We start from the raw sequence: 13208 nt of genomic DNA, 5'->3' as shown, positions 1-13208 counted from the left end.
GCAGAGTGACAAGTTATAAGACAAGTTAAAAATGAGTGAAAGTAAGACAAAATCGGTTATAATTATCTAGAAATGAATGTGGAATTGTCATTTTACTAAACGTTGATTCCGTACTCAGGATGTGCACATAAACAGATCCTGTATTTAACTTTTTCATCCATAATGTTTACGGGGTTTGTTAACCTCCGTCCATTGTTAAACGGCCGGCGGCATCAAAGGCGAGACGAGTTTTCACTTCACCAACCCGCCTCGGTCGGGGTGGTTCGGAGTACGTGACTCGCCACCGTCCATGGGGATGACACACCGATACAACTATATGGCATGTTGTAAATCAACCAAGTCAATTCACACTTCTGCACGAGTTTGGCCACTCCTAGGGCATTTTTTTGGTGATTCTTGTGTTAGTGTTGTGCCGGACGTGGACTGAAGAGGTTCAATTCAGTTAGCCTCTATGTAGTCGCAGTAGTTTCGTTAAACATTAGTTTTTATTAGTATACATGTGCCTCGTGATAGTTTTTTTTAAATACGTATCGTTATTAGTTTTTTAAGTTCTGTACAGGATTTTAGTGAACTAGTTGCAATGTGCTTTTAGATATGTCAGGCGGAAGCAAAAAGTGTGCGTTTTTATCATGTACGTCATCTCAACCAAAAGATGGATTGCGATTTTTTAAATTCCCTGTAAGAAATCCGGAAGTATGTGATCGTTGGGTTATCAATTGTGCTAACAGCCAGCTTATAGATTTGCCCCTATCTGCTCTCAGGTCTCGGGTTGTTTGCGAGAAACATTTTGAGCCATTATGCATCAACAACCCGTCTAAGAGTAGTAAATTGAGAAAAGACGCAGTGCCTACTTTGTTTATTCAAGACACCGAAGTGCATCCAGACCTCGGAGTACACCAAACGGTCCCCAGAACAACCTCAGCCTCAACAACAGCTGATGATCCCGACAGTCAACCGCCGTTGTCTTGGATCGACCGACAACGACAGATGCACGTTGGGGCTGGTCCATCATCACTCGCGTTACAGCCTCCGCCACAGCTACCTCTGCCTGGACAATCTCCGTTCCTGCCTACGTCACCACCACAGTCATCATCGCCTCTGTCTCAAGAACCCCAGTTCTTGCCTCCGCCACCGACATCCCTTGCCAAAAGAATGAAGCTGTGCTCGATGACAGAATCAGCGCCCACAGCCGTTCACACCCCGGTCACAAGAAGTAAGTTGATAAGTCACGCATCTCCAGATACGCCCAGGAAAATAAAACTTAAAAAAAGACTATTTAAAAGCAAACGTAAACTTCACCAAATTTCTGAAAAGTCCCGGCGACAAAAGCTAAAACGTATATCAAAACATAAGGCTTATTCTACCGCTTGTGGTTATATATCAAGCGAACCTTTTAAAACTTTACTGAAAATGCAAATGTTGCATACAAGGGGTACGCAATGGTCAGAAAAGGAGAAGCAGCTTGCTGTAGAACTCCACTACAGATCACCAGCACTATACACCAACTTGATAACCGACAAACAATTTATTTTGCCAAGTCGTCGTACAATATCAAGTTGGGTTAATGTCATCGACCTTATGCCTGGAATTTCCCAAGATCTTATAGATAAAATGAAGTTCAAAGCAACGACCATGAACGACAATGAAAAACAAGTGTTTTTAATATACGACGAAATGGTCATCAAAAAACACCTGACGTTTAATGAAAAGCGTGATTTGGTAGAGGGGTTTGAAGACCTAGGACCCCACGGGCGATCTCCACGCGTCGCAACACATGTACTAATGTTTATGGTACGCGGCATATTCCACAAATGGAAAATGCCCATTGCGTACTACCTGAGTGGAACACCAACTGAAGGTAGTTTGCTGTCAAAGATAATTGTTGACGTGGTTCGAGAGGTGGGCAGAACAGGATTAAATATACGTGCTCTTGTTTGTGACCAGGGAAACAACAATGTGAAAGCTGCAAATCTCCTGGGAGTTAGTAAAGAAAAGCCTTTTTTCTTAAACGAAAATAAACAGATCTTTGTTGTTTATGACCCTCCACATCTGATTAAATCCATAAGGAATAATTTGATGAAAAACAATATACTTTTTGAAAATGGAAGGGCCTCGTGGCAGCACATCAAAGAGCTATATGAGATAGATTCAACGTCAACTACTGCTCGTGCACTAGTCAAGCTAACATCAAAGCACATTTCACCAAATGCATTTGATAAAATGAAAGTTAAACTGGCGACACAAATTTTCAGTCGTTCGGTGAAGGCCGCCATGACAACCGCTGTACAGACAAATCAACTCCCCAAGGAAGCCATGGAAACAGCAGAATTTATTGGCAATTTTAACGATGTTTTCGACTGTTTGAACAGCAAACTACTGTTTGACAACACTCCTCTTCGGTGTGCGCTTTCTGAAACAACCAAACAAGGACAGTTGGTAAAAGAAAAGCTTCTCAGTGCTTTAAGATGGATCGAGAACTTACAAGTAGAGAAGTTTAAGAAAGTCAGAGGGAGCACAGTCCGAAAACTTAGTAAACCACCTAGTTTTCATGGCTTTGCGCAGACAATAAATGCAGTGTTAAAGCTCTGGGAAATCTTGCATGCCGAGGGAATCACGTTTCTGATGACAAATCGTCTCTTCCAAGATGCAATTGAGAACGAGTTTTCGATGTGCCGACAAAGAGGGGGGTTCGACCGAAATCCGTCAGCTACAAAGTTTCGCCAGAATCTGAGGCACCGGATCCAAGTGTCGCTGATGAAGCCTCCATCAACCACTAATTGCGAGATGGACGACGAGGAAATGGTCCCAGTTTTGTTGGAGCAAGCTACGGTGGAAGTTGAAGCTACTCCGCCAACTGACACAGAGGACGACCCTGACGACCCCTGTGATGTCGCCGACAGCGAGGACCAGACGCAGCCCTTGGACCACGACGACGCAGACGGCTCGGATGTTGAAGAGGACGTCATCGTTGTCTCCGCGGACCCAGCAGTTACCGTCACAAGCCTGACCGTCCCTACTCTGGAGACTTGTTCAATTGAGTAAGTACACTCACCATAGCTTCAGTTTCGTACCTATCATTATAATTTACGTTTACGTTATCTGAAATCATCGTACAATATCTTTTAAAGTTACTTAGTTCTTATGATCTTAATAATCAAAGTAATTATGAAATTGTTGATAGTAAACTCACAATATTATGACAAATCTATATATGATATTACTGTATAAAGAAGAAGAGGTGTCTGTGGTACTGTCCGGCAGTATGTCTCTGAACCAATAATTGGTTCAGAGACATACTAACATTTAAGACTAATTATTAGTCTTAAATGTTTTCTTAAGACTACGACAACGACAATACACCGATGTATATGTTTTGAAATACACGAATGTTTTCTTAGAGCTATTCGTGTTTTGATATTGACATAGGGCTCCACCCCGGTGGCTTTCAAAGGTTTTATGAGGTGAGAGATTTAAAAGTAAATTGATTGGTCTCCACGGCAACTAAAAGAAAACTCGCAATGTTTGTAACGTAGGCAAATTGTATTTAAAATGTTAAGAAGCAGAACCGTCAAATCCATTGTTTTCCACATTCCACACAGCTGGTTTAAACAAACTCAATAGTTAATACGTATATGTACAACTGTATGGTAGATTTATTTGTTCAAAAATGTTGTCATTGATTTGAGAAATACCTAAGATTCTAACCATGATTAATCCAGCCTAGTTCTTTTAAGCTTAACTTTAAAAAAATAGTTGAACCTATTTTTTTAAAGTTAAGCTTAAAAGAACTATGCTTAATTAATAGAGTTTTGTGGAAACGATAAATTGCACTGCTTACATGTTTTAGTTTTACAATATTGGTATAATTATTTTTAAGCTTTGAACTCCTTGTATTGAGTTAGAGTAAGGTTTAAAATGCATATGTTATGTTTGTCAGCTTAATTATTGTCCTAGTGAATCAAATTCGAATTTTTTTCTAACGAAATTCTAAAACATAAATAAAGAGAGGTATATATGCACTCTATTTTTGTTAATTTTTTTTTAATCCTACTTTTTTATTGCGGCAGTAAAAATTCTGAGGGTTTTAGCCCAAAGGCAGCTGCAGATAATATTATTTAAACTTTCTTTTATCATTGACTTTGGGTAGTGCAAAAACGCTGTGCTAAACTTCGCATCACATTGTGAAATTGAAACCAAAAATTATTTGTTGTTTTTTACTAATTAATTTGCATTATATTTATTGGTTAGGTTTAATTATAACATGGTTTATCAATAACAAGCTTATAATTTTGTAGCAAAACTAAAACATGACTTTTTCAACAAATAAAAATACAGTGCGTATACAGTATGAATGCATATTACATCATCTGCAAAAGCTGTATTTTGACCTCTTAACCAAACCACTACTGTATTTTGTTTGAAGAATTTGATAATAAACAATCATCCTCAAAATATTCAGATTACATTGTTGAGTGTTGATACATTGTTAAAGGGTTTTTATCACTACGGTTGAACAGACACTTTTTCCCGTGTGAGGAACTATTTTTCTTCATGTTGATCGACTATTCGAACGAACTATGTTTCAATATATATATATAGGCCTATATATTTTTTTATAGATAACCCGTCAAAACTACTTTTAAGTTATTTTCAATTTAATTTGCTTATGGAAGCAAGCAGGTGTTTATAGACCCACTTTCACTAGTGTTTTGAACGTTACTTTTCGCTACACTACAAAGACTAATTATTTTTTAAATTACAAAAAAAAAAACAGACATTGGATAATTATGTATTACAGTTAGGAACATTACGAAACACGTAGTATGTTTTATGTTATGACTTCAATTTAAAGTTAATATTTATATTGGTTGTACATTTTTGGTCGTTGCCAATTAAAACAGTTCAAAATCTTTGTTTGTTAACATCGAAAAAATAAAAAAAAACCTTGTTATTACGACTTTCGCATATTAAACATTAATTTTCCGTAATAAACAATGTAATGATGGATTTTCACAGATGATGAACATGCAACAAAATAGGTCATTTCACACGAAAGTAAATTTCAAAAAAGAAAAAGTATATTTCACATTGTTTCTCATTAATAAATTGTATTTTATTTATAAACTATAAAGTCGCCTTTTATTTTGAGATTTGTAAACTGAGCATTATTTATTTGTTGTACAATACGTTTTTGGTAAGTTTTTGCTTATATTCTTACAGATACGTTGCGGGGTACATCGCAAAAGTCGTTGTAGACAAATACCATTGTAATAGCTGCAAGGAAGAATTAACTGTGGAAAACATTTTATCTGAACCCAATCAGCTTTTAATCCTCTACAAATCCTACGGCACAAAGGAGGGCATCTCACATCTCACTGCACCATCACCAACAATGGTTAAAATTACAGAAGTGATCCTGAACACATTTCAAACACATTTTCCCTCCCTTATGTACAAGAATAGTGTCAAAAGTGCTCTAGTGGACTTAGCTGTTACAGAAATAAGCAGAGTGGACAAACTATGGCTGCAACAAACTGACAATTGCTATGTTCATCGCCTTTTTCTAGTGAACTTCGTAATTCGCCTTAAAATTATGAAAACAATTTTATGGCAATCAAAAGAACTGAGGACTCCCAAATCCAGAACACCTAACTTCTCTCAATACAAGGAAAAACTTAAACTAGTTCAGAACTTGTAAATGCGTTGCTACACTTGCACCTCTTCTACAATCAAAATCTGTCTCCAGTGGCATTGAATATTAACCTTAACAGATTTTTTATTCTTCATAATACTTGCCTGTAAATTTTCCTAGATGTTAATTTGTTCGTTTATGCCTATTACGTATTAATTCGACTTTTACCATTATATATTTTTAACACCTTTTTACTGAAAATTATTGTATTATTGTAGTTTTTCTTTATTTTGATTGTTCTAGTAATTATTATTTTCCTCATAATTCCACGCATATTTATGTCGTATGCTTATTTTTATTCATGCAGATTTTTTAATATGGTTAATTGTACATATTTAAAGTTTCCTATTTATGTAAAATTTTAAGAACTATTTTGGAAATTGTCCTAGCAATTCTTATGATCTTCATAAGAAATATTTATCCAGAAATATTTATTTATTTTATATGCTTATTTTTATTCATGTTAATCTGTTGTTGATAGTTAATTTTGGTAAATTAAAGTTACCTATTTATGTCATATAATAAAAAAAAAACAATTTGGTAGATTTTTAACAAATATAAATTGTACTATTAAATGTGATATACTGTAGCTAATGAAAGTTTGAACACTTTTAGGGCTACGATTTAAATGTATGCTTTTAACGTAACCTTTTACATGTATATCGATAGTTTTATTTATTTTATTTGTGATGATGTTGCTACGCCATTAATCTTTTTAATTTGATGTTCATTTCATTTTTCATCATTCATAAGTTTGACCATTTCCTTTATTTACAACTCAACATTGTGCCTGCAATTATGCATCTTACATGCGTTATTATTTTTTACTTTTAATCTTTCTTGTTTAGACTTTGTACATTTTAAATATAAATATGTTATGTATTTAGATTTAGTCAAGAATGTGTATAGGTATTATTATATATACGCATATTAAAAATAGGGTTTTTTTGGTTATTTTTGAGGGAATATAATAACGTAAATATAGCTTTCTGTTTAAATATTCGTCATTGGTTGTTCGTCTCTTAGAGCGATAGTGCCTATCTCTAAGAGAACTTCTCCATAAAAGAAGTACCCTGTTTCTGGTGGGAACTTTGACGCAGTAACAGGGCTTTGTGACTAATGTCCACCGGCACTAATCTATTTTTATCGTCAATCTTAAAGCAATCTATTTCAACTTGTCGTACGGTGTTAAAATGTTTTCTATTCATTCGTATGCAAACATTTATACGGATACCTTCAGTATGATACAATTTGTATCAATATTATTATTTGTTCAGTTCAACAATATTTGTAATAATACTAATAAAAAAAAATTACAGTCTAAGTGACATTGACAGTAGATTTCAAAACAATAGAATCATATTGTTTATCAAGATTGTTTATAGTTTTTTTTTTTTTTTGTAGGTATAAATAATATTGTAAGTAAATTGTTTAGGATAGTCAGTTTCCTTATTTAGTTCAGTATTTCAAAAAAAATTATAGTCCAACGTTTATTCTGCCAGGGCCACTTGTCGGCTTTACACGGGTACCGATGTCATAAACATCGTCCTTCTGCGAAAGGACGGACCCTCCCTTGCCAGTTCTTAGAATGTTTATAATCCCCAATCCAGGGCAAGGGATGTGTCCTTTGTGATTGTATCGACGAGCATCACATTGTTCAGTTCGCAAAGCTCTATAGGACGTGAGAGACTAATCCTTCCACGTATATTATAAGTCATTAGTTTTCATTCAATAATAATAACTAAATTTTAGTGTGTCCGAACTATACCTATAATAATTCTTTTGAGATTGGCGTAATTAACATGTCGAAACAGTTAATATTTTCGCGATCAGGAGGCGTAAAATTGTATTTCATATGATATAAACTAATTTAACTAATTCTATTACTTTATAATACTGGAAATTTCACTTGTAAACTTTTATTTAATGCTTTTACATTTTACCTTTGCTTCTTTAGTTAAAATATAAGTGGACGATTTCTTGGCGAACGAAAATAACGGTTTTAGGATTTATTTGTGTAAATAACTATTATGTACGTAAGTAATTATGTAAATGTGAATAACTATGTTAAAGTAAGGTCATATTAATTTTTGATAATTATGTTTTATTGCACACTTTTAAATTAGATGGTTGTCATTATTTAAGCAATTAAATGTTTATTGTTTGTAATAAAAACATTTTTCGTAATCGATAAATTGTGTCTCTTTGTGATATTGTTTAACTATTAAGTCCAATAATTAACCATAACCGAGCACTTATCGGCCCCGTTATTGTAATAACATAATACGTCATATTAAAGTATATACTTTCATTATTCAATAGCAAATGTCGTGGTTACTGTATAAGTTAGCGTGTCGGTAACGCAGTGCGGTTTGAGACAACGTACTGCGTTTAACCCACGACAGTGCTGCGAGCCGCGGACGGCCCGCGCAATACATCGTGCAGGCCCATCTAAAAACTCCCACGGTTTTATACACGCGGCTGCCTATCTCATTATATTACTTCATCTATGCTTTTACACAGAAATTAGACCAAGTTGAGCCAAGCTGATCACAGAACGTTTATGCAAAGATTTTGCAAACGAAAAATTCACACTTCCACCGTGATTGCAGTAGTCAAAGATGATGTTTACACCACTAAAAGAGACGTTGATAATTTTGCCTAGATCAAAGTAGAGAATGATAATATTTGCTTGACTGCGGGATACGATGATAATGTTTACAGAGTCTATCCAACAGTGGGTGAGGTTAAGGAAACCTTCAGGATTTTGGTGACCATGGGAGACGATGGTGATGTAACTACACGACCGCGGAAGATACTCAGAAATTAGGTACCTTTTTTTAATAGCAATTCTTATAAATTTAGTTTTAGAATTTAAAAACTTCTTTCTGCAAGCGAGTTGGATGGTTGGAGTTTGGATAATTGGGGTTCTACTGTGTTTGTATTTCTTGTACTGTACTTCTTTGTTTCTTTTTTCTTCTTTCTTCCTTGTACTGTACAGTTACTTCAAATTCTGTGATATATTTTATATATAGTTGATATAAGGAAGAAAACGATATCCAATCATATCCCTATTATTTCCATTGCGTGCGCGATCCCCTCAAGGCATCTTATAAAAATTACAAATACTAATGAAACATACAAAAAAAAAAAAAAACACAAAATCCAACGCAAGTCATTTTCTTCTTTATATTATACACAAATAGCATTACAATATTCTACTTGAATTCCCTAAATGATCAATAAAACATACTATGATAACACAAAATTCTTTCACATAACAATATCTAACGTAATTCATTTTCTTCTTTACATTTTATACAAATAACATTACAGCATTCACTGAAACATCACCAACAACAAATAACTCCACTTTAGTATGGATGTAAACTAGGGGTCTGCGGTACAGAAAATTTAAGGTCGGTACGGTTCGGTACGGTACAATATTTTGTACCTCGGTTCTCGGTACAAAATCGGTACGGTACGCGGCTACCCGTATTTTTGCGGTTTTCTTCTCAGAACTGTATCTAAACCATTATTTTTAACTTTAATACATAGACATTAATATGAAAATGGATAGTATCCTACATTCATGGTTTTCTAACAACAATTACTGTACCACATATTATTAAAACAAAACCTTTTACTACTACGAGGATTGTGTCAAGAAAAATCACAGTTGAGATAAAGGCTTTACCTATTTTACTCTGAGATACTTTGAATAGCCATGATAAAGTAGTTTAAAAATAGGATAAGAGTTTTTATGAATAAACATGTTTGAAACATTTATTGACAAGATAATTTCACAAAACTGGTAAATTATTTCCAAACAACACAATGTCTAGTTGTTTTTTTTTTTGTTTTTTTTTTTTTTTTTTTTTTTTAATATATAAAAGCATTCAGTAGAAGACAGTGTAGTTTTGCCAGCTGTTCACAGCAGATGACAATGAAAAACTGGAGGTTATGATGAAGTAATGGCAAAGACCATTTTTTTTTTTATCAGCTTCAAAACTAGTTAAGTTATAAGATGGATACAATTCTTGCAAAGTTTTTTTCTGAAACTAAAATTTGGATTATCACAGAGTAAGATTTGATGTTGGGCAATTAGACTTTATAACTGTGTAAAAGGTGTGTATCCCTAAATTTATAAATTGCATTCTACACTTATTCACTGCCAAACATAATTCAGTAGAACCTTGATGAACCGAGAATTACACTAGCCTACATAACTTCATTACCCCAAGTAAAATACCAAAATAATTTTTATAATTGTATTTGAATCGTATAATCTTAGTTTGTTAAAAATGGATTGTATGTTCAACAATAATTGCAGTCCATTATTGTTAAGCAGTATGGTCCCGATTTTGAAACATTACAGTTCATTTGACAAAATTATAATTGAAGCAGCCCAATGTCAAGTCACGCGCGCTTGTGCAAAAGTTTGTTTACAAGCTTTCTCCAGACCACGGGGGAGGGGAGGGGAGGGTCTGATAAGCCGTCTATTGTTCACCCCCAAGAAGGTCCGACCCTCATTAGTGCCGCTCGGCTGCACTCAGTGGGGAACCCAATACCACAAATCAATCTTTTAAATGAATACAAATATTTGGTAATAATTGTTGAAATTTCAATAAATTTGGTGTAAAATTTGACAAAAATCTGCCATTTGGACCGATTATTAATACAATACAAAATACTAATAAAGTAGTACCGTACATTCATTAGTAATTAAATAATAGGTAAAAATTAACCGATTTTCGTCAAGTTTTACCCCCTGCTGTGCGCTATGTCACAAAAGCTGATAACGACATGGGTGATTAGTAACCATGGCAACTTGTTGAATGCGTGATGAAGGGAAACCCAAGAAATAGAAGAACAAAGATAAAGATTGACGTTGTTATCTTTATACCCTTTTTACAATTTCCGTTATTGTTATCTTTATGTAAGATTTTATGATTTTGTTTTATAGGTTTATAAAATAATTCTTTTTAACTACGGGAATATCAATTTATAATTTATCAACGTGCTTCTCTTCTGAAACAGCAATACCGGATGGATAATAAAGGTCAATGGCCTAAAATATCACGATTGTGCAATATTGTATTTTGATGTTAAAATTAAAATCACGACAAAAGTTTGTATATATCCATGGTCGTCAATAGAAAGATAAAATATCCATAACAAATATTTAATTTATAAAATAAGATTGTAGATTAGTTACAAGTTTAATATGTAGCCATAAACAGTTTTATGGCAGTAGGCAATGGCCAGCGGCAAATTCAATATTCACGAAAATACTGATTAAGTTAGAGATAACATTTAACAGTCATCATAAAACTATTATTTTTATGATAAAACAGAATTGGGGAAAGTCGTAAAGAAATAAAAGTGATAAAACTCAACAGTTCTTGGAAGTACTTCAATACAACAATTATTGTCATGATAAAATGTTAATGGATTTGGGACTGCTAATGGGTTTTTTATTGCATCATCACGCTAGTAATAAATTATGAAGATCGTAAACAAACAACTGATAAGACTTTTATGTGCTTGGAACCAACTGCCGTTGACTACGATAGTAAACTGAAAGTAATTTATTATTATAATAGGCTGTACCGAACCGAATTTGTACCGTGTAAAATGCTGTACCGAACCGATGACGGTAATTAAGCTTGTACCGTACCGTACCGACTTTTTCGGTGCACCGCAGACCCCTAATGTAAACAAATGTAAACTTGAAAAAATTCAGATGATTGACAACAGAATTCAGCACAAACTATGAAATTTTAAAAGCCTATATGATGAAGGACTTACATGGGATATCATCCAAACCCACAAAAGACATATCTAGAGGATAAGAGCTTTAAATTGATACCCAATATGCACATAAAAATAATTATTTAGGGGTCGATATGCCGCACACAAAAATCCATAAAATTCTTTTAATAATATGGATTCCTATATCTCTTATATTGTAAAACCACTAGATATTTCTTTACGCCATAATTCTCAACACATATTATAATTACTTGAAACCCAAACAGAATTGGTGATGTCTTAATAGTATGAAAACTAAAATACAACACATGATCAACATACCGACGACCCGCCGCTTACTTGTAAAGAGTTAATGTTGATTGATATCGGACGAATGTACGCCTTCTCCACCGACGTCCTCTCATGAGTCCCACCAAAGAATCTTACATCGTACAAATCTCCGTTGATTTTTATGACCTGAAAAGTTTAAAACATTATTACAAGGCCAAAAAGTATGTTTATACAGTACCCATTTTTATATGAATAAAAAGCATTTTACATTTTTAGATAAAATGTGGTAAGAGATGGAAAATTGAAGTTACATATAGTGATAAAATGTCAACACTCAAAATGAATTTGCCAATTTAAATTTGAGCCTGTTTTAATTCCTAAAAACGATTGAGTTTTAAGATACACCACAACTCTATGACTGTACCTTGGCAGGCCAGTAAGGGTAGCCCTTCTGCTTGGCGTACACCAGCATGTGGGGAGGTCTGCACGGTTTGCAGAACCAATTCCTGTTGTTCCTTTCAAACGAGACTTTATAACAGTCTCTGCATTGCCGGATGTCTTGTAGACTGGTCAAACAGTCTCGGAGCATGAGTCTAGCATGGTCTGCCACGATACTGTGAACTGTGGATCAATGGTATCATACAATAAATATGTAAATATAAGTTTGCGACAAAGTTTTTCTAATTAGGTACACGAATGTCTATGTACAGAGATGTACCTTATGAGTTCACAAAATTCTTAGTTAAAGCGTATTTATTGCTCACCCAATCAGGAGAACGGTGTTCATATTGTTTTAGAATTGCTTTCTTATTCTAACTGCCCAAAACAGACACTGTAGTAAACTTATATTAATTGTGTATTCAACCTTATTGTTTTCTGTCTTGGTCCATAGAAATTAGCCTATAAAGTTCAAAATTCAAAGTTTTCATCCCCGATGTCACAGAAAACATACTGTCAATTGTAGGCAGCGCCACCAGCGTTGCCATGCACTCAGCATAGCAACGCTGGTGGCGCTGCCTACCAATTGACAGGCAAAGCTCTCTCAAAACACTTAATGCTTTTTACCACGCGGTTGGCATTCTGAGTTATAGTAGCCTGTTTTCTGTGCCGATGTGAACAAGTTACGGTTAAGTTTTAGAGGACCCACAAAATTGAAATATCTCATGGTAACTGACCACTTTGTCAATCATAAAGAACGAAAGAGCACATCTTTGTGATCAACAAAGCGGTGATCATAAATATTTCAATTTTGTTTGTAGATATAAATGTAATTTGTTTTCTATTCAGAAGCCTCGTTTTCTGTACAGGTAAGCTTTCTCTTTCTGTAAAAAACTAAATCAAACGTAAAAGAGAAAACTTTTACATTACTGAAAATAACAAGAAATGGGACATGCAATTTTGTTCACACAAGATTTTAAATAGGCCTATATCTTTTTATCATTGAATTCTTGTTGCAGCAAAATGTCAGTAT

The 13208-nt window shown here is 34.3% G+C and overlaps 1 protein-coding gene across 2 annotated transcripts in view; it reads right to left on the bottom strand.

The window, feature by feature from the left end:
• Window positions 1-13208, bottom strand: part of LOC128991999 (zinc finger MYND domain-containing protein 11) — a 52824-nt gene that overhangs the window by 21129 nt on the left and 18487 nt on the right. Inside the window, exons 9-10 of one of the 2 annotated variants that reach the window (XM_054415327.1) lie at window positions 12162-12358; window positions 11807-11923 (exon numbers count right to left, since the gene is read on the bottom strand). In XM_054415327.1, coding sequence (XP_054271302.1) covers window positions 11807-11923; window positions 12162-12358 — 314 coding nt within the window. Of the gene's footprint in view, window positions 1-11788; window positions 11924-12161; window positions 12359-13208 lie in introns of both variants that reach the window. The other variant, XM_054415326.1, reaches the window with a different exon arrangement.

This window comes from Macrosteles quadrilineatus, unplaced genomic scaffold (assembly GCF_028750875.1).
Source record: "Macrosteles quadrilineatus isolate MER2022 unplaced genomic scaffold, UCM_ALF_1.0 Scaffold_4__1_contigs__length_99947679, whole genome shotgun sequence".
Classification (NCBI taxonomy): domain Eukaryota; kingdom Metazoa; phylum Arthropoda; class Insecta; order Hemiptera; family Cicadellidae; genus Macrosteles; species Macrosteles quadrilineatus.
Note: the sequence above shows the minus strand (reverse complement) of the source record. Positions and strands in the feature narration are given on the sequence as shown.